General features: G+C 46.0%; 1 protein-coding gene across 3 annotated transcripts in view; it reads left to right on the top strand.

The window, feature by feature from the left end:
* Positions 1 to 21,748, top strand: part of LOC115105331 (alpha-tectorin-like) — a 74,357-nt gene that overhangs the window by 45,570 nt on the left and 7,039 nt on the right. For all 3 annotated transcript variants that reach the window (XM_065007241.1, XM_029627251.2, XM_029627253.2), the window contains 11 exons: positions 5,122 to 5,732; positions 7,159 to 7,729; positions 7,979 to 8,649; positions 9,403 to 10,084; positions 11,036 to 11,235; positions 14,334 to 14,714; positions 15,016 to 15,177; positions 15,317 to 15,441; positions 15,747 to 16,027; positions 20,843 to 20,953; positions 21,265 to 21,467. In XM_065007241.1, the coding sequence (XP_064863313.1) occupies positions 5,122 to 5,732; positions 7,159 to 7,729; positions 7,979 to 8,649; positions 9,403 to 10,084; positions 11,036 to 11,235; positions 14,334 to 14,714; positions 15,016 to 15,177; positions 15,317 to 15,441; positions 15,747 to 16,027; positions 20,843 to 20,953; positions 21,265 to 21,467 (3,998 nt within the window). The remainder of the gene's footprint in view (positions 1 to 5,121; positions 5,733 to 7,158; positions 7,730 to 7,978; positions 8,650 to 9,402; positions 10,085 to 11,035; positions 11,236 to 14,333; positions 14,715 to 15,015; positions 15,178 to 15,316; positions 15,442 to 15,746; positions 16,028 to 20,842; positions 20,954 to 21,264; positions 21,468 to 21,748) is intronic.

Consider the following 21,748-nt stretch of genomic DNA (forward strand, 5'->3'; position numbering starts at 1 on the left):
CCCTTGGTGCAGATAGACTAAGCCTTCCCCGTGCACGCCCTAGATAGTCCGTTAGGGTCAGGGTTGATCAGGGAGGCCACGGTTCCACTGGACATGGTGACGCGGGGCGGTCATGAGGAGCGGATTAGTCTCTTCCTAATCAATTCTCCTGCATTTCCAGTGGTGCTGGGTATTCCCTGGTTGGCTTATCACAATCCTAAAATTTTGTGGAAACGGAGTGGTCAGAGGACTGCTCAGGTAGGTGTGTGGGAGTTTCCATCGGTGAAACGACGGTGGAGAGTCCAGACCAGGTCTCTACCGTGCGCACCCCCGGATATGCCGATTTGGCAATCGCCTTCTGTAAAAAGAGTGGGACCATATTACCGCTACATCGACTGGAGGATTGTGCGATAAACTTCCAGGTGAACACCGCACTTCCCAGGAGGAGACGGTGGCTATGGAGACATATGTCACCGAATCTCTGGTACAGGGGTACATTCGGCCCTCCACATCACATCACTGTCTCCTCTAGTTTTTTTTTGTGAAGAAGAAGGAGGGAGGTCTGCGTCCATGCATTGACTATATAGGTCTAAATTCCATCACAGTGAGGTTCAGCTACCTCTCATCGCCATGGTGGTGGAGTCATTCCACAGAGCACGCCTCTTCACAAAACTGGATCTTAGGAGCACGTATAACTTGGTGCGAATCCGGGATGGAGATGAGTGGAAAACCACATTTAGGACCATGAGTACCTCGTCATGCCGTATGGGTTGAAAAATGCTCCAGCCATTTTCCAATCCTTTGTTGACGAGATTCTCAGGCATCTGCACGGGCAGGGTGTAGTGGTTTACATCAATGACATACTGATCTTTTTCGCCACACGCGCCGAGCATGTGTCTCTGGTGCGCAAGGTACTTGGGCGACTGTTGGAGCATGACCTGTACGTCAAGGCCGAGAAATGTGTGTTCTCCAAACAAGCCATCTCTTTCCTGGGGTATCGCATTTCTACATCAGGGGTGGTGATGGAGTGTGACCGCATTGCGGCCGTGCGTAATTGGCCGACTCCGACCACGGTAAAGGAGGAGCAGTGTTTTTTTTAGGGTTTGCCAATTACTACCGGAGGTTTATCTGGGGATTTGGGCAGGTGGCTGTCACAGCGCTCGGGCACGCCCACGAAGCTTTGCCCCTGCGCTTTCTTTTCGAGGAAGCTCAGTCCGGCGGAGCGAAACTATGATGTGGGGGATCGGGAGTTGCTGGCTGTGGTAAAAGCTCTGAAGGTGTGGAGACATTGGCTTTAGGGGGTGAAACACTCTTTTCTCATCTGGACTGACCACCGTAATCTAGAGTACATCCGGGCGGCGAGGAGACTGAATCCTCGTCAGGCAAGGTGGGTGATGTTTTTTATCAGATTTCGCTTCATTATCTCTTACTGACCAAGTTCCCGTAACGCGAAGGCCGACGCACTGTCCCCTCTCTATGATACCGAGGAGCGTCCCATCAATCGAGCGGACATCGAGCGGCGTCTCGGTTAGGACCTCCTCCACCTCAGTGTCCAGCGGGTCGGAGGTACGTCCCGCTTGGTGTTCGTGATAGATTGATCAGGTGGGCCCACACACTACCCTCCTCTGGTCATCTGGGGTTTGAGAGGCTCCTAGACAAGTTACAGCCCCTCTCCTTTCCACAGCGGCCTTGGTCACACCTGTCTGGACTTTCTTACCGATCTTCCTCCATCACAGGGGAACACTACGATCCTGGTCGTTGTGGATTGGTTCTCTAAGTCCTGCCGTCTCCTCCCTTTGCCCAGTCTCCCTACGGCCCTGCAGACTGCGAAGGCCCTGTTTACACACGTCTTCCGGCACTACGGGGTGCCTGAGGATATAGTTTCTGATCGGGGTCCCCAGTTCACTTCCCGGGTTTGGAAGGCGTTCATGGAGCGTCTGGGGGTTCGATCAGCATGACCTCTGGTTTTCACACCGATAGCAATGGGCAGGTGGAGAGGGTGAACCAGGATGTGGGCAGGTTTCTGAGGTCGTATTGCCAGGACCGGCCTGAAGAGTGGGCGAGGTTCGTCCCATGGGGCGAGATGGCCCAGAATTCACTTCACCACTCCTCCACGGACCTGTCGCCGTTTCAGTGCGTGTTGGGCTATCAGCCGGTCCTGGTACCGTGGCATCAGAGTCAGACCAAGGCTCCTGCGGTGGAGGATTGGGTGCAGCGCTCAAAGGAGACCTGGAGAGCCGTCCAGGAATCCCTTAAACGGGCAGGTGGGCGACAGAAGGTGAGAGCTGGCCGCCACCGTAGTGAGGCCCCCGTGTTCGCACCGGGGGACCGGGTCTGGCTCTCGACCCGAAACCTGCCTCTCCGCCTGCCCTGCCGGAAGCTGGGTCCGCGGTTTGTGGGGCCATTTAAAGTCCTGAGGAGAATTAACGAGGTGTGTTATAGGTTACAGCTCCCGTCTTACTATTGTATTAAACCCTCGTTTCATGTGTCTCTCCTTAGGCCGGTGGTAGATGGTCCACTACAGGACGTCTCCTTGGGGAGATCTGACATACGTACAGTTCAGTCAAACGTTTTAGGCCACACCTACTCATTCAAGAGTTTTCTTTATTTTGGCTATTTTATATATTGTAGAATAATAGTGAAGAGTGAAATAGTGAAATAACACATATGGAATCATGTGGTAACCAAAATGTGTTAAACAAATCATTCTTCAAAGTAGCCAACCTTTTCCTTGATGACAGCTTTGCACACTCTTGGCATTCTCTTGAGCAACTTTATGATGTAGTCACCTGGAATGCTTTTCCAACAGTCTTGAAGGAGATCCCACATATGCTGAGCACTTGTTGTCTGCTTTTCCTTCACTCTGTGGGTGATTATGGAGGCCAGGTCATCTGATGGAGCACTCCATATCTCTCCTTCTTGGTCAAATAACCCTTACACAGCCTGGAGGTGTGTTGGGTCATTGTCCTGTTGAAAAACAAATGATAGTCCCACTAAGCGCAAACCAGATGCAAAATGCTGTGGTAGCCAAGTTGGTTAAGCGTGCCTTGAATTCTAAATAAATCACTGACAGTGTCACCAGCGAAGTACCTCCTCCACTATGCTTCACAGTGGGAACCACACATGCAGAGATCTTCTGTTCACCTACTCTGCGTCTCACAAAGACACGACAGTTGGAACCCAAAGGATTTGTACTCATCAGACCAAAGGACAGTTTTTCACCGGTCTAATGTTCATTGCTCGTGTTTCTTTCCCAAACAAGTCTCTTCTTATTGTTGGTGTCCTTTAGTAGTGGTTTCTTTGCAGCAATTCGACCATGAACGGCTGATTCACACAGTCTCCTCTGAACAGTTGATGTTGAGATGTGTCTGTTACTTGAACTCTGTGAAGCATTTATTTGGGCTGTTATCTGAGGTGCAGTTAATTGCCGATATCTGAGGCTGGTAACTCTAATGATCTTATCCTCTGCAGCAGAGGTAACTCTGGGTCTTTTCTGTGGCAGTCCTCATGAGAGCCAGTTTCATCAACCGCGCTCGATGGTTTTGTTCTGTTTTGATTGACCTCCATGTCTTAAAGTAATGATGGACTGTCGTTTCTCTTTGCTTATTTGAGCTGTTCTTGCCATAATTTGGACTTGGCCTTTTAACAAATAGGGCTATCTTCTGTATTCCATCAATTCCTTGTCAAAACACAACTGATTGGCTCAAACGTATTAAGAAGGAAAGAAATTCCACATATTATGTAGAAAATAGTACAAAGAAAGAAAAACACTTGAATGGGTAGGTATGTCCAAACTTTTGATTGTGGGACTTATTTTTTACACAATTAATATATAATTACATAGATATAGAGATAGAGATGAATAAATGCTCAACCTTCAGATGAGTATGAGGGATGATTTTAAGTACAATTCTTACAACTTTGTTTGGCTAGTAGCTTATTCTTTAGATGTTTGGGGCTGCTGGTGTGACCATGATGTGCAGGCATAATTGTCACGCCCTGGCCATAGAGAGGCTTTTTATTCTCTATTTTGTTTAGGTCAGGGTGTGACTAGGGTGGGCATTCTATGTTCTTTTTTCTATGTTTTTGTATGTCGTTGTTTTTGACCGGGTATGGTTCTCAGTCAGGGACAGCTGTCTGTCATTGTCTCTGATTGAAGAACCATACTTAAGTAGCTCTTGCCCACATGGGTTTTGTGGGTAGTTGTTTTCTGTTTTGTGTATTGCACCTTGCAGAATTGTACTTACCACGCTGCACCTTGGTGCTCTTCTCCTTCTCTCGACGACATTCGTTACAATAATCAAAGTGACACTGGACTAGCAAACTTGCCAGAGTTTTCAGCATGTCTATAGGTAGGTTTCCATCCAATTGGCGACAGATTTTCATGCGAATATTCTAAAATCTTCATAAAAACATAATGCCATTTCAGAGTTTCCTTTAGGGTAATTTGGCACTGGACAACATAATAGGGAAGATTTTAATTTACCGAACATTTGAGAAATTTAATGGGCATCCATATGCATTCAAATTCAACCTGGCGCAGCCAGCACCATCAATAAACGAGGGATGTAGGCCAAATGAGACACATTTACGTGTCCTTAATAACAGCCTATAACAAATTACAAATACACTATTCCTTGTGTTCCGATGTGTAGCATATACAACACTTTATAGTCTATTTTTTGAAGGGGTTTTAGGCTACTGTACTAAAACAATAATTGTCCACCTCACGGTTTAGCTGTCAGAGATTTGAGCATGTCAGATAATTTCTTTATGTCAGATGGTTACTGCGTCTACTACACAGATATAGACGTACAGCAGGAGGGTCATTTGTAAATGTTTTATCCTTGTATTTTGTATAAAGATAAACACTATATTGTTAGATATTAGTTACTCTGGTAGGCCTGAAACGGTCTTCCTCACCTCAAGTTCAACTGTCAGTTGCAGCAGTTTGACAACCCTCCCCTATTTTTGACCACCACTCCCCCCAGTAAATGTCGATCTGTCCCTTAGATGTGGTTAATATCATAATGTAACTTATGTAATCATGTAATCATGTAGCACATAACAGCATAACAATCTTAGGTTAATATGATTTGTTAAATACAGTAACATCCTATTTCTCCTTTGATTGGCTGCCAGCCCTGAAATGCCCTGAGTCCAGCCACTACCAGGTGTGCACCAGTGCCTGCGCCGCCTCATGCTCGGACCTCACCTCCCACCTGTACTGCACCCACCCTTGCACAGAGGGCTGCCAGTGCGACCCGGGATACGTGCTGAGTGGCAACCGTTGCGTCCGGTACCAGGACTGCGGCTGCGAGCGTGAGGGCCTCTACTACCCTCTCAACGACACTTTCTGGGCGGGCCCTGCCAGCGAGGGTGGAGAGTGCACCCTGCGCTGCGTCTGTGGGCCCAACGGCGAAGTCTCCTGCTTCAACGATTCATGTAGAGAAGGCGAGGTGTGTGCGACAGAGTTCGGCCTGTTGGGGTGTTACCCCCGCAGGGAGGGGGTGTGTTCTCTGGGTCAGAATGTTGTGACGGCCTCTTTCGACGGGACCTCCATGCCCTTCCCGGACGACAGCTCCTACTACCTGCTGAGGTCGTGTGGGCCAATGCCGGCCAACGTGTCTGCTGTGGAAGTAAAGATGGGCCGGCGGCTGGTAAACAAGGGTCCATACTGGATGCGGCCCGTGGTGGTCAGGGTGGCCAACCTGGAGGCCCAGATGGGTGGATCTGACTTTGACACAGTGAAGGTCAGTATTATAGCCTGGTGCTCCAGTCTGTTTGTTCTTTAGCCAACTTTTCTCTGTGTTTGTTTATTGTCATTCCAAATATACCGTATGGGGACCAGGCTATTTTGGTGCTACCTCAGTCCGATTGAGAGAAAATGCATGAGTCTCCAGACAAATAAACATACAAAAGTATGTGTAAAGATTATCTGAGCATTGATATTGTGCTACATTGTGGGTAGGATTTCCAGACCCAGGCACAGGAGGTTGGTGGCACCTTATTGGGGAGGACGAGCTCATGGTAATGGATGTAGTAGAATAAGTGGAATAGTATCAAACACATGGTTTCTGTTTTATTGTATGCCATTCCATTCGCTCCGTTACAGCCATTACCATGAGCAGTCCCCCCTCCGCTCCGTTACAGCCATTATCATGAGCAGTCCCCCCTCCGCTCCGTTACAGCCATTACCATGAGCAGTCCCCCCTCCGCTCCGTTACAGCCATTATCATGAGCAGTCCCCCCTCCGCTCCGTTACAGCCATTATCATGAGCAGTCCCCCCTCCGCAGCCTCCACTGGACCCAAGGCAACTTTACTTCTGGACTAAGAATCACTTTCAGTGGAGAAACTTCATTTAGCATTATATTTCTACACCAGGAGTAGGCTAAATATGAGTCTGGGAAACTGGCCCTGAAAGTCTGTCATCATGAGATGAATACATTTCTCAAAGTAATTTAGCTGGAATATGTAGTTCAATTGAATACAGGCTTAACTGAATGACAACAGAGATAATATAGTAAGGAATTGTATTGAATAGTTTGGTGTAGGATTTGTCTCCAAGGAATGCTCCCCAGAGCAAGATGCTGATGACAGGTTGCCGCGGGAAAGGAGTTCCAATAACGGGTCTTAAGGTTATTATGCTGGTGGTTGTGGGGACATAGGTCATTGGACGACTGTTGCTGCAAAACAAGGTTTGAGTTGACATATAAATACTCCCCTAGATTCATGCCCATTGGTTGAAAGAAAGATAGTGATTATTGCACGAGTGAGTAGGTTAATCAGCAACAGTGGTGGAATTGCCTTAGTGTGCCGTGCTCATAGGCTGAAGTTAATAGGTGAATGGTATTCCACACGCTTGCTAATAGAAAAGGAGGAAGCGACGTGACGCTATGCTAACGAGCTAACGTTAAGACATTATACTATAAATACTTGCCATGCTGACAAGGTATCATTATAACCCTTGTCATATAAATACCTGCTATGCTGATGAGTGAGTTAGGAAGCGATGTGAATTATGAGTTTACTAGATGAATGAAAAGATCCATTCGGACCAGCCTTACTGATTGAAAATGGGTAACTACGTAACAGATATATCACTGCACTACTGTACATTACAGTGACTGAATGTTGCTGCTACTATGACATAATGTTATGCTGTGTCTAAATCCCAGCTGAACGGTGAGCTGGTACTCCTGCCTTATGTCCACCCACTGGAGACACTAATGATCTACCGCGCCCCTGGCAACGCTACCGTGGTGGAGTTCAGCGGATTGGTCCTAGTCCGCTACACCCGTCAGGGCCTCCTCAACATCTCTCTCTCTCCCCTCTTTTACAACGCCACCTGCGGCCTGTGCGGCCTCTTCAACGGAAACGCCAGCGACGATCTCCGTCTGCCTAACGGCCGGCTGGCCGAATCCCTCGAACTCTTCACTGAGGGCTGGCGGGCCATCGCTGACGACCTGACGTGCAATGGCGATTGCGACGACCTGTACCGCATGTGCACGGACCTGCGGCTCTACCAGAGCCCGTGGATGTGTGGCAACATCAACGACCCGGGGAACAGCTCCTTCCTGGCGTGCCACGGTGCCGTCAACCCCTCGCCGTTCTTCCGGAACTGCCTGTACAACATGTGCATGCGGGAGGGAAACCGCTCGGTGCTCTGCTCTTCGCTGCAGGCGTATGCCTCGGCCTGTCAGGATGCCCAGGTGGGCCTTGCTGCCTGGAGGAATGCTACCAATTGCCGTGAGTTAATCCCTCGCCACCACCTTGGAGTGATGTTGAGTGATGGACTGATTGTGTATTTTTCCTTTATTAACCAAACCTTGGCTCTGCTAATTCTGAATAGCCCTTTCTCTTGTTTCTGTTTCTATCTCTGTCCCGACCTCTCTCTATGTCCCTCTCCTTTTTTCTCACTCTTTTACTTTCTGTTACGATCCCTCTATCTCTCTCTATTTGTCTTTTACCCCACTCTCATCTCTCTCCTTCCCGCAGCCTTGCCCTGTCCGGAGAACAGTTACTACGATGAGTGCACCAGCGCTTGCCCGCTGACCTGCGCCGGCCTGGACGAGCTCGCCGAGCTGTGCCCATTGCCCTGTCAGGAGGGCTGCCAGTGCAGGGAGGGCTTTGCACTCCACAACGGCCAGTGTGTGGCGCGCAGCGACTGCGGCTGCATCAGCTCTGGGGGCCGGCAGCTGGCCACCAACCAGATCTTCTGGAATGACTGGGAGTGCCAGGAGCGCTGCTACTGCAATGGCTCGGACAACCGCGTCTACTGCACGCTGACACCGTGCCAGGAGGGTGAGTACTGCCAGGAGGACCTTGAGGGCCTCTACTTCTGCCAGCCGCACACCGAAGCGCTGTGCATTGCCGCTGGTTACAGCCACTTCCTGCCATTCGGGGGTGTGCCCTTCGAGCTGCAGAGTAGCTGTACCTTGATCCTGGCTACAACGAGGTGCAACAGCGGAGTGGCGGGAGAGGAGGATATGGACCAGAGCACCGCCACCCGACCCAAGACGAGCACCAGCGCCGACCTCCCTCGCTTCAAGCTGTCAGCCCGGAACGAGGAGAGGGACACGGGGCAAGCCATCTGGGTGAGGGGGTTCATCTTGGAAGTCTACGGCTATGAGATTGAGGTGTCTCGGAGCTATAAACACACCATCACGGTGAGTGTATTGTACACTTTTCACACTACCTTTACGTCCTGCATTAAACTGTATTGGCTCAGATATTTTCATTTCCCATTGTCCTTTTTTAGCACGATTCCAGAAACTATGGTGGATGCGTAACTAGGCCAGCTCAGTAAAATTTGGTTTGACTTGGCTCGGTTCCACTCAGTAGGGTGAAAAGCCTGGGGCACAGTCAGTCTTGTTAGACTTTATTAGGAAGAAAAACATGTGGTAAGTAACAGGCCAAGAATCTTACCAATGCTTTTCAGAGAATCCAACTGAAAAAAGACAGGAGAAATGTGTTCTTACAATGTCTTGACACTTTTCATTTCAATGCATATTTATCCTTCCAGTGTGACTGATGTGTTGTGAATCTCACACAGACATGTGAGGGAGAGTTATTTGTTAATCAAGCCGATAGAATGGCGGAGTGAAGAGTGAATTCCTCTTTGATTGGCTCAGGGCGGATCTTATTTCCATTGGCATCTTTTATCAGACTGGATTGGGCTCAGGGTAACGGCTGACCTGAGCGACATTTGGAAAAGGTTCACAAACCATCCCAAAGATCTGAGGAGAACCACAATACACACACTCAATCCTATACACTCACACTTGCTAGTTATAACACACACAACACTCCCCCACGCACGCACGCACGCACGCACACACACACACACACACACACACACACACACACACACACACACACACACAAACAGTCATGACTCACTCTCCAATGCTCTCTCCCAGGTGAATAAGGAACGTCTGTACCTGCCTTTGAAGCTGGGGCCGGGGAAGGTCCACATCTTCACTTTCGGCATGCAGCTGGTGTTGGAGACGGACTTTGGCCTGAAGGTTGCCTTCGACTGGAACACCCTGCTCCTGCTCACGCTGCCTCGACGCCTCTACAACACCACCTGCGGCCTGTGCCAGGGCATGCCACTTTCCTCTCCCGTACTCACCACCAGCAACTGGGGCATGGCCTGGGCTGAGCAAGACACATTCTGCCAGGTGGGCTGCGGCGACTCGTGCCCACGTTGTGGGTTGGTCGAGGGAGGCTTTGGTGCCACCGATGCCCCTTTACTCGTCGTGGACGCCTACATGGAAGGCGTGGCCCAAGATGGTGAGGGAGGAGGAATCAATGTTGATGGCGGGGGTTACACGGGAATCCGATTCCACCTGGGCGATGGGCTGCACTTGTTTGTGGAGCCCGAGGCAGTGCGTCTGTGCGGGTTGATCGTGGACCGCGGCGGTGTGTTTGCGCGCTGCCACAGCAAGGTGGCGCCGGCGTTCTTCTACCAGAACTGCCTGCAGGACACATGCCTGGACCGGGGTGCCTCGGGGACCATTTGCAACTGGCTGCAGATCTACACCAGCACATGCCAGACCCAGGGGTTGCGTGTGTTAGGCTGGAGGATTGACACACCCTGTGGTGAGCACAAGAATAATTGAGGCATGAATCAAGTAGATTGAGTTGAGTTTAATTCTTTCCAGCCCAGGTGGAGGCTTATCTTACATGGGACTACTCCTCAGTAGTAATAGCCTATTAGATATTATTAGGTTCTGACAAACAGAGTGAAAAACTAACGGACAACTGGTCAAAGTTCAAACCAAGTTTATTCACCCACTGGGTCAAACAGCTGCAAAGACAAAGCATGTTTACACAAGCACATATATTTATACCTTCCTCCTATGCTGAGTCTCCTCCTTGCACATCTGGGACAACCAATACATCTCTGTTTGCTAGACAGGACTTTAGTGGTGCCTGTTCTTTCTCACTTCATCTGACCTGGACTCATCTGACCTCAGCCAAAATTCCTCACTCCTCCCCAACTCACGCCTGTCCTACCTTATCTGTTGACTGAAACCAGAACCATTGCCCTCCTCCTCTCCATAGGATACATGAGACTTTACAATAGCACGTTCTTACAAAATGTAAACTTTCTGCACTCCCCTTTCTCACTCAATAGATGTCCATACCCTCAGGAGTTTAGAAGTTAGTGCCCAACAATAACAACGGATACTTTCACCAAGGTTACATAGAGTTCTCAGTCATATGAGTAAAGGAGAGATGAATCTCAAAGCAGCAGCTTTATGTTACCGTCCTACACAATGACATACAGTACGCTGTCAAATGAATAACCAACTGATATTTTAACATTTGTTCTTATGTATTCTGCATCTATCCTCCACTTTGCACCCAAACTGTAATCTGTCCAGAGAACCAATGCCAGGTAAATTAATCATGTAATCGTCATGTCTGTGTCTCAATCAAAGGCATCATATTCCCTAGCGCACTACATAAGGAGTAGGGTGCCATTTTGGACACAACTCACATTTCCTTTACCCATATAAAGACATATTTATTTTTCTCCTTCCCCAGTGCTGACGTGCCCAGCCAACAGCCACTACTCTAGCTGCATGTCAGTGTGCCAACCGCAGTGCGCCCCAGCCCGCGGCCAGAGGGAGTGCACCCAAGACTGTGTGGAGGGCTGCCAGTGTGACCAGGGATACGTCCTCAATGGCAAGGGTTGCGTCCGGCCCCAGAACTGTGGCTGCTACAACGACGGCAAGTACTATGAGGTGAGTCAGTCACACAGACAGTAGTCTCTCTCCACAGACATTCGTATACACGTGGCAAGCTAGTTAGCTTAAGAGTTAAATTATGGCTTGTGAGTAGTACACAGAAAGTACACAGAAAGTACTTAACCTGTTGCGACGAGCAATCCCGTATCCGGGATCCTATTTATAGCCTCAAGCTCATTACCATAACGCAACGTTAACTATTCATGAAAATCGCAAATGAAATGAAATAAATATATTTGCTCTCAAGCTTAGCCTTTTGTTAACAACACTGTCATCTCAGATTTTCAAAATATGCTTTTGAACCATAGCTAAACAAGCATTTGTGTAAGAGTATTGACAGCTAGCATAGCATTAAGCCTAGCATTCAGCATGCAACATTTTCACAAAAACAAGAAAAGCATTCAAATAAAATCATTTACCTTTGAAGAACTTCAGATGTTTTCAATGAGGAGACTCTCAGTTAGATAGCAAATGTTCAGTTTTTCCAAAAAGATTATTTGTGTAGGAGAAATCGCTCCGTTTTGTTCATCACGTTTGGCTACGAAAAAAACCTGTATCCAGTAGTGTAATTATAGCCGCAAGCTCATTAGCATAACGCAACGTTAACTATTCATGAAAATCGCAAATGAAATGAAATAAATATATTAGCTCTCAAGCTTAGCCTTTTGTTAACAACACTGTCATCTCAGATTTTCAAAATATGCTTTTGAACCATAGCTAAACAAGCATTTGTGTAAGAGTATTGATAGCTAGCATAGAATTAAGCCTAGCATTCAGCATGCAACATTTTCACAAAAACAAGAAAACCATTCAAATAAAATCATTTACCTTTGAAGAACTTCAGATGTTTTCAATGAGGAGACTCTCAGTTAGATAGCAAATGTTCAGTTTTTCCAAAAAGATTATTTGTGTAGGACAAATCGCTCCGTTTTGTTCATCACGTTTGGGTAAGAAAAACCCAGAAAATTAAGTCATTACAACGCAAACTTTTTTCCAAATTAACTCCATAATATCGACAGAAACATGGCAAACGTTGTTTAGAATCAATCCTCAAGGTGTTTTTCACATATCTATCGATGATAAATCATTCGTGGCAGTTGACTTTCTCCTCTGAAGAAAATGGAACGCGCATGGAGCTGGAGATTACGCAATAATTTCGATGGAGGACACCGGGCGGACACCTGGTAAATGTAGTCTCTTATGGTCAATCTGCCAATGATATGCCTACAAATACGTCACAATGCTGCAGACACCGTGGGGAAACGACAGAAAGTGCAGGCTCATTCCTGGCGCATTCACAGCCATATAAGGAGACATTGGAACACAGGGCATTCAAAATCTGGACCATTTCCGGTATGAAATTTCATATTGGTTTCGCCTGTAGCATTAGTTCTGGGGCACCCACAGATAATATCTTTGCAGTTTTGGAAACGTCAGAGTTTTTTCTTTCCAAAGCTGTCAATTGCATGCATAGTCAAGCATCTTTTCGTGACAAAATATCTTGTTTAAAACGGGAACGTTTTTTATCCAAAAATTAAGAGCGCCCCCTATCTCGAAGAAGTTAAAGACGCACTCCAGCTAATTTTTTACTTTTTCTATTGAAAAACAAAACCCTGCATATAAATACAGTAAGGTTCACACACTTAATGGTAAAAATAATATGTTTTGAGGTAAATAATGTTTTTTAGACACAAGTGTAAACTTCATGGAGTAGGCCATTCAAGGAGTTGGTCTGATGGTGCCAATGGCTTTGAAACATTCTCAGCACATTTAAGGAACTTGACAGAAAAACTTTCATTACATTAACAGAACGTTTCCTAAAAGTTCAAACATGGTCACATTTTGACATTGGGAATAGTTTGACGTTGGGAATGTTCTCAAAATCTTCCAAGGACCTCCCGGGTTGCGCAGTGGTCTAGGGCTGTGCCACCAGAGACTCTGGGTTCGCGCCCAGGCTCTGTCGCAGCCGGCTGCGACCGGGAGGTCCGTGGGGCGACCCACAATTGGTATAGCGTCGTCCAGGTTAGGGAGGGTTTGGCCGGTAAGGATATCCTTGTCTCATCGTGCACTAGCGACTCCTGTGGCGGTCCGGGTGCAGTGCACGCTAACCAGGTTGCCAGGTGCACTGGCTTCCGGGTTGGATACGCACTGTGTTAAGAAGCAGTGCGGCTTGGTTGGGTTGTGTTTCGGAGGACGCATGGCTTTCGACCTTCGTCTCTCCCGAGCCCGTACGGGAGTTGTAGCGATGAGACAAGATAGTAACTACTAACAATTGGATACCACGAAATTGGGGAGAAAAGGGGGTAAAATAAAAAATAATTATAAATTCTTCCAAGAACGTGAACAAAACATTATTCTGTGGGAATTTCAGTACTTCAGCATAAAGTGTCCTACAGGTTTCTACATGGTTCTATTTAAAGTCATGTTCTCAAATTGTTCCGAGAATGTAAACTTTCCATAAAAACCACAAGAACTTTAGTAACGTTCAGAAAACGTTGTAAGAGCGTTATTAAAACATATACATTTCGTTCTCAGCATAAACAAAACGCTCTCTATCTTGTTAAGTTTTCAGGGGTCCACTAATTGGTCACACCTGATCTTAATGAGAGCTGTATCCTTTGAAATGGGGTCTGTTTTAATAGACTAAAATTAGCAGCTTTGTATTCGTAAAAAAACATGGCATGCTAGCTCCATCCTGGTGGCACAGTGGACAAATTCAATGGATAGAGAATTTAAGATTATAGGGTTGAATCTCACTGAATACATGTGTTTGCATAATTAATGTGAAAGGAAATGAATTTCCATGTCTCCTGTCTCTGCTTGGAGTAAAAAAACGTTTACCCAAAATAAGCTAGCGGTGTTGTTAAAAGTCTTATTGAAACATTCAGTGTAAGTTTTAAGGAAGTTATTCAAAAACCTCCAAATAACCTATAATTTCCATTCTCAGAGTGTTAATAAAAACCTCCCAGGAAACATATTCGCAGCAAGTACGGGTGCTGAGGGTGCTATAGCACCCCCTGAAGAATCTGTAGAATTGTGAAATGAGTTCATTAAGTTTGTTTCCTTTCCCCTTCCGCTTGCTATCCCTCCTCCAGCCCAAACAGCTGTTCTGGAACAGTGATTGCACCAAGCGCTGCCAGTGCATCAGCCGTAATCTCATCCAGTGTGACCCGCGCCGCTGCAAGGCCGAGGAGGAGTGCGCCCTGCGCCATGACGTGCGCGGCTGCTTCACCCAGCGCTCGCAGCATTGCGTGGCGTCCGGTGGCGGTGTCTTCAGGACCTTTGACGGGGCGTCCCTCCGCCTGCCTGCCTCCTGCTCCTTCGTGCTGTCCACCAACTGCCACAAGCTACCTGACCTCTCCTTTCAGCTCATCGCAAACTTCGACAAGTGGAGCACACCCAACCTCACCACCATCTCCCATGCATACCTCTATATTAACGAGGAGAATATCCTGATCTCCGGGAGCACCGTGAAGGTGATGGGGAGGGATTGAGGGTAGATTTAAAGGGTGGTTAGATGGTTGGATGGATGAGGGCCGCAGGAAGATGATTTGGGGTGGGGGTGATGTCAACAGGTGCATTTTATTTTTGCATCGCTATCGGTTTATTTTGGAGAGAATACATGTACAATGTGGGTGTTTTTTATTAGTTTGAGGTTGGATGGTGAGTCATGTGTATAGTTACATCTATCATACAATTATTTGTGTGTGTGTGTGTGTACTTAAAAAGTCTAACCACGAGTGCATTAATCTCACAGCCTGTCCTCCCCCCAAACAGGTGAACGGCACTCCTGTGTCGGTGCCTTTTGTCACGGGCCTGATGACGCGCGTCTCCACATCGGAGGGCTTCCTGGTCATCGACACGCCCCAGGACATCCAGGTGCGCTACAACCGCTTCAACACGCTCAGCATCACTATGGGCCAGCGGTTGCAAAACAAGGTTTGTTGTTGTTTTCCCTTATGGTTGGAGAACATTATGTAAGCATTATGAAGAACATTACCTGGTTATTGTAAAGCATCTTTGCGTTTTAGAAAATAACTAGGAGAGCTATAAAATAGCATGTATTATTATTTGTGAGGTGTGCGGCCTTTGCGGCAACTTCAATGGAGACCCTACTGACGACTACATCACCTCCCGTGGGAAGCCGGCCATCAGCGCCCTGGAGCTGGCCCAGAGCTGGAAGACCAATGGCATGCAGAACAGGTGAGAGGGAGAGGGGCCATGGGGAAGGGGGGGGGACATGGGAGAGATGGACAGTTAGTGGTTAAATTGACAGTTCTATTAAAAAATATATATTTAAAAAAAACACCCTATGGTGTTGTTGCTTCCTCCAAGCCATTAAAAAATGTGTTTGCTGGTTATTTAGCAACATCCAGAATGTCCTAGGATTTATGGAGAATGTAGTGGTGCTAGTTGAAACATATTTTATCATTGGTGCATTCAAAAGCATGGATGGATCTGCCCAACTCTACCTCTACCTCCCATCTCTTCACCCTCCCTCACTCCAGCTGTGATGAGACCCAGTACATGGCGCTGGCCCAGTCGTGTGAGAACACAGCTGTGCTGGGCCTCCAAGGCGAGGAGGGGTGCCAGAAGCTCACCCAGATGAAGGGCTTCTTCCAGCCCTGCCACGGCCTGCTGGACCCCAGGCCCTTCTACCAGTCCTGCTACCTGGACGGTTGCTACAACCACCACAAGGCCCAGGTGTGCGGCTCGCTGGCTGCCTACGCCGAGGCCTGCCGCTCCCTAGGCATGCTCACCACCAAGTGGATTGCCCAGGAGAATTGTTGTAAGGGCACAGGCATGGGGACGGTCATGGGGGCATGGCGCCACTGGCAGGAGAGAATGGGTTTCTGGAAAGGGGTTACAAGGGGAGGTACAAGGGTGAATATTGATAAAACATGTTAAAGAATATATATATATGCAACAGTAGGCTCTCACGGGGATGGCCGATGCGCTCGTCGTGGCAATAGCCCATCTCAAGATGAGCTACTTTGAAAAAACTGTTCTGCTATTAGCAAAAAATTGGGTGTTGAGAAAAATAAAATCTATTGGTTGTACAGAGATGAGTATTTCCAGCAGTAGGCATTTGCTTTCCAAACGGTACGTTTTTCCCGCGATTGTATTTTGAAATCTGCAAAAGAGGCATACCGACAGCCTCAACCAACCATAGTCAGTCCAAGCTCCCATTCAAGTCAGGAGGACTGGCATCCATAGATGACAGTTCCCATTCAAATCAGGAGGACTGGCATCCATTGCTAGTGTACCCATGAGTTTAACAGTCAAATTGCCAAGGTAAGAGGTTATAAAACCCTTCTATGGATTAAATGTTTATGGCCACAACGCAAGAAGCTGTATATTTAGTGCACATGCTGCCCAAACGGCTGCCTTCCTAATTGTAGACATACCGGTAACTACCAAAATAAAGGAAACACTTGAGTAAACAAGGGATAAAAAGTATGTTATGGTGTTGGGTGCATTTTCCTGGCAAGGTTTAAGACCACTTGTAGAATCTCTGCCAAGGCTCATTGAAGCTGTTCTTGCAGCCTTTTAAGACACTTTATGTTGGTGTTCCCTCTATTTTGGCAGATACCTGTATGTGCCTGTGCAGTTATATTTTGATAAACTATTGATCCTCTGTGGCAAAATGATGCTCTCTGGTGTATTTTAAACATTGAGAGTGGGCTCCTGTGGTTGGATAACTCACACAATTGACCAGTCACATTTATTTATTATGATGTTTACACCGTGGACACACCTACTCATTCAAGGGTTTTTCTTTATATGTAAAATGTTCTACATTGTAGAATAATAGTGAAGACATCAAAACTATGAAATAACACATATGTAATCATGTAGTAACCAATAATAACCCATTAATAAAGGTTTCCAAAAATGGCTGTAAAATCTGAAACATTACAGAAATGCATTAAAACAATTCAATTGACCACACATACACTGCCGGTCAAAAGTTTTCGAACACCTACTCACTCAAGGGTTTTTCTTTATTTTTTCTATTTTCTACATTGTAGAATAATAGTAAAGACATCAAAACTATGAAATAGCACATATAGCATTATATTTTAGATTCTTCAAAGTAGCCACCATTTGCCTTGATGACAGCTTTGCACACTCTTGGCATTCTCTCAAACAGCTTCATGATATGCTGAGCACTTGTTGGCTGCTTTTTCTTCACTCTGCGGTCCAACTCATCCCAAACCATCTTAATTTGGTTGAGGTCAGGTGATTATGGAGGCCAGGTCATCTGATGCAGCACTCCATCTCTCCTTCTTGGTCAAATAGCCCTTACACAGCCTTGAGGTGTGTTAGGTCATTGTCCTGTTGAAAAACAAATGATAGTCCCACTAAGCTCAAACCAGATGGGATGGCGTATCACTGCAAAATGCTGTGGTAGCCATGCTGGTTAAGTGTGCCTTGAATTCTAAATACATCACAGACAGTGTCACCAGCAAAGCACCCCCACACCATCCAACCTCCTCCTCCATGCTTCACAGTGGGAGCCACACATGCAAAGATCCTCCGTTCACCTACTCCATGTCTTACAGAGACACATCAGTTGGAACCAAAAATCTCAAATTTGGACTCATCAGACCAAAGGTCAGATTTCCACCTATCTAATGTTCATTGCTCATGTTTCTTGGCCCAAGCAAGCCGCTTCTTCTTATTGGTGTCCTTTAGTTGTTTCTTTGCAGCAATTCGACCATGAAGGCCTGATTTATGCAGTCTCCTCTGAACAGTTGATGATGAGATGTGTCTGTTACTCGAACTCTGTGAAACATTTATTTGCGCTGCAATCTGAGATGCAGTTAACTCTAATGAACTTAGAGTTAACTGCAGCAGAGGTAACTCTGGGTCTTCCTTTTCTGTGGCGGTCCTCATGAGAGCCAGTTTCATCAACAGCGCTTGATGGTTTTTTCAACTGCACTTGAAGAAACTTTCAAAGTTCTTGAAATGTTCCGCATTAACTGACCTTCATGTCTTAAAGTAATGATGGACTGTCGTTTCTCTTTGCTTATTTGAGCTGTTCTTGCCATAATATGGTATTTTACAAAATAGGGCTATCTTCTGTATACCCCCCTACATTGTCACAACACAACTGATTGGCTCAAACGCATTAAGAAGGAAAGAAATTCCACAAATGTACTTTTAAGAAGGCACACGTGTTAATTGAAATGCATTCCAGGTGACTGCCTCATGAAGCTGGTTGAGAGAATGCCAAGAGTGTGTAAAGCTGTCATCAAGGCAAAGGGTGGCTACTTTGAAGAATCTCAAATATAAAATATATTTTGATTTGTTTCACACTTTTTTGGTTACTACGGGATTCCATGTGTTATTTCATAGTTCTGATATCTTCATTATTATTCTACAATGTAGAAAGAAGTAAAAAATAAAGAAAACCCTTGAATGGGTAGGCGTGGCCAAACTTTTGATTGTTACTATATATAAGTTTATAGAACGGGCGGGTCTAATCCTGAATGCTGATTGGTTAAAAAGCGCATTCCAGCCGGTGTCTATTCCACAAGATACCATCGGCTAAATCTATGACGTTAAAATGCCTATTTACTCTGTTCCATCTGTCTGCGCAATCCACTGTTTCATCAGCTCAGGCAGGGAAGTTATAAATTTGATCTCCACTGTAAAAAGCATCTAGTCATTATGTCACATTTCTTTTAGACTAGCATTTGGTTTTCAACAGCGAACATTTCTATAAACCTTGCTGTCTGTCTCTGACATTTGCAACATTGTTTCAATATTCAAATGTGATCTTCAACTGTCCCATAGTAATGAACCTGAACCTTTCCAGCTTCAGTTTGAAGTTATTGTGTTGTGCAGAGGCGAACTCCTCTGTACAACAGTGTCCTAATGAGAGAGCACATTTTCTATGCCAGGCTAAATCGTGCCTCATTAGCTCATTGTCCGAATAAATATCACTAGAAAACAGCTTAAACAAATGCAGCTACTGTTGTTATTCTGTCTGCACTGTTTGACGTAACTGTAAGTTAGCCGTAGTTGGCTAGTTGGCTAGCTACCAAGCAACATTTAGAATGAACGATTGGGTCCATAGATACAGAACAAAATGACTGAATGACTGGGTCTCTGGCAACCGAACCTATAGAACGAACAACCAGCTGGCTTGGGTAGCAACCCTAGATTTGTTTCAGGACTATATTTTGGGAATAACGTTTTTAATAAAAATATGTCAATCATTATTTAAACATGTTGGTAACCGGTTGTATAAAAGTGATAATGCCCTCGAATCCTGTGTTTGGAGGATATATTGGCACGGTAACAACTGTGCCGAAAATATCCTCCAACCACCGGCTTCTCTGGGATTATCACTTAAGTATACCCTACATATATAATATATACAGTATATATTTCCTTTATTATAATTAGATATTTTTTTGTTTCCTCTTGAACCTGGGCCAAGGGGCTTCAGCCCCGGTAAGCCCTTGTCTTAATCTGGCCCTGCAAATATGTAAGTTCAAAACGTTGTATGTTAAAAACACTTTATGTGTGGGTGTCCCTGACCTTGCCAACAGACAAAGAGCTATGAATGGATCAGTGGTTCACCGATTTGGGCTTTGATTGGCTCGGAAAAGTAAAAGGAGGTGGTGGGTAAAGAAACATGTTTATTTTTTGTTTCTTTGGGACCATCAGGCGAAGTCCTAAACAGGTATTTAGGGACGTCCCTCTGAACAAGCTGGGAACTAGACAAAAACCTCCAGAGGACCTTGACAGAACGTACTGTTTTAAACTATGTCATTTGAACACAGGAATGTTCTTTCAACGTTCCCACGAAACGTGTCTAGAACATTCATATCTTATATTCCGAGAACAACCATGTTCTATGTGTGTTTGGTTGTGACGTTGATGGAATATTCTCCTAATCCTCAGAAAACTAGACACATGAATGTTCTTACAACGTCCCAATGAAAAGTGTCCACAACATTAATATAGAATATTCTGAGAACATGGTAACCATGTTCTGGGCAAGTTCCATTTGACATTAAGGGAATGGTCTCTGGGAAACAGTTCTTGCACATCACTGGAATACTCATATGAAAATATTAGGTAATGACCTAATGAGACTCTAAAGGGAACATTCTCCAAAGTTGTGGGAACATTTTTTTTGTTAGCTGGGAGGTGTGGGCAATTAAAATATCAGGTAGGACAGAAAACCAGCAGTACTCTGGAACTTGTAGGGTACGATTTGAATACCCCTACTTTAAGGTAACATACAGAGTTCTGCAGGGGTAGGTCCGTTATTGTTCTTACTACACATGCTACCAGAGGGCGATGTAAAACACAAAACACGTTATGCAATGGTTATGGCTTTCATTGTTACGCAGATGATACACAGGTAACTGAGGTGTAGCTGTGGTGTCAATGAATTACTTGGGTGTGGATCCAAAACTTTGAGCATGTGTTGGTGTCCGCGGGGGAAATTTCAGGGAAATTTGATTTATGTTTCTCTAAACTGAGCATCAGGCTATTCAATAATGACAGTCAGTTCAGTTGTGTTCTCATGGGTGAGTGTTAGTGGTGTGACAGCTAACATTGTTCCTGGATCTGTCTTTAGCAGAATGGGTCTACGACCCTTGTGCAGGAGAGATCTGCACCAACAACACGTGTGAGCAGGAGAACGGGGGAGACCTGTGTGGCTGCCCTGAGCTGCCCAACAACGCTGGTGGTGAGTGCGAGGGGGCAGAGTGGGGGAGTCGAGAGAAGGGGGTGAGCGAGGGTGGGAGGGGGGGATTGATTGTTGGGCTAGACAAGAATAGAGACAAATGTAGAAATGTATTTTTTTTTTTATCTCAGTTATTTATTTATCCTACTCTGTCTCATTTTGATCAAATCTCTTACAATAAATACCTGGGTTGTGTTCACTAGGCATGAAATGGGAGTAAACCGTTTGAACAAGACTTAAGCCCAAGTCTAGAAACTGAATACTGGGTAGCTACTGTATTCTTATGATTCTCAAACCCTGTGTTTTCCCGCCAGGCGAGGATGACATAATCCAGGCGGAGGTGACATGTAAACACGCCCAGATGGAGGTGTCCATCTCCAAGTGTAAGCTCTTCCAGCTGGGCTTCGAGCGTGAGGACGTGAGGATCAACGACCAGTACTGCCCCGGCATTGAGGGAGAGGACTTCATCTCCTTTCACATCAACAACACCAAGGGCCATTGCGGCTCCATTGTACAGGTAATTAACCACAGATTGAGGGTCAGTGGATCATTTTTCAATTCTAACCTTTATCATTAGGGGTAATAACATATCTGTCCCTGTATCAGTGGTCTCCTTCCACATAAACAACACAAAGGAACAGTGTGGTTCTATCAGACAGGTAGCCACAGATCTACAGTCGGATTAGTCTACCTTTAATCAGAACTGTAATCATTAGCGGGATGAAAAAATATCTGATCCTGGATTAGAGGGCTACATCCACCTACAGGTGGCGAATACGTTTTAGGCTTGTGACTCAG

This window comes from Oncorhynchus nerka, linkage group LG22 (assembly GCF_034236695.1).
Source record: "Oncorhynchus nerka isolate Pitt River linkage group LG22, Oner_Uvic_2.0, whole genome shotgun sequence".
NCBI classification, from domain to species: Eukaryota; Metazoa; Chordata; class Actinopteri; order Salmoniformes; family Salmonidae; genus Oncorhynchus; species Oncorhynchus nerka.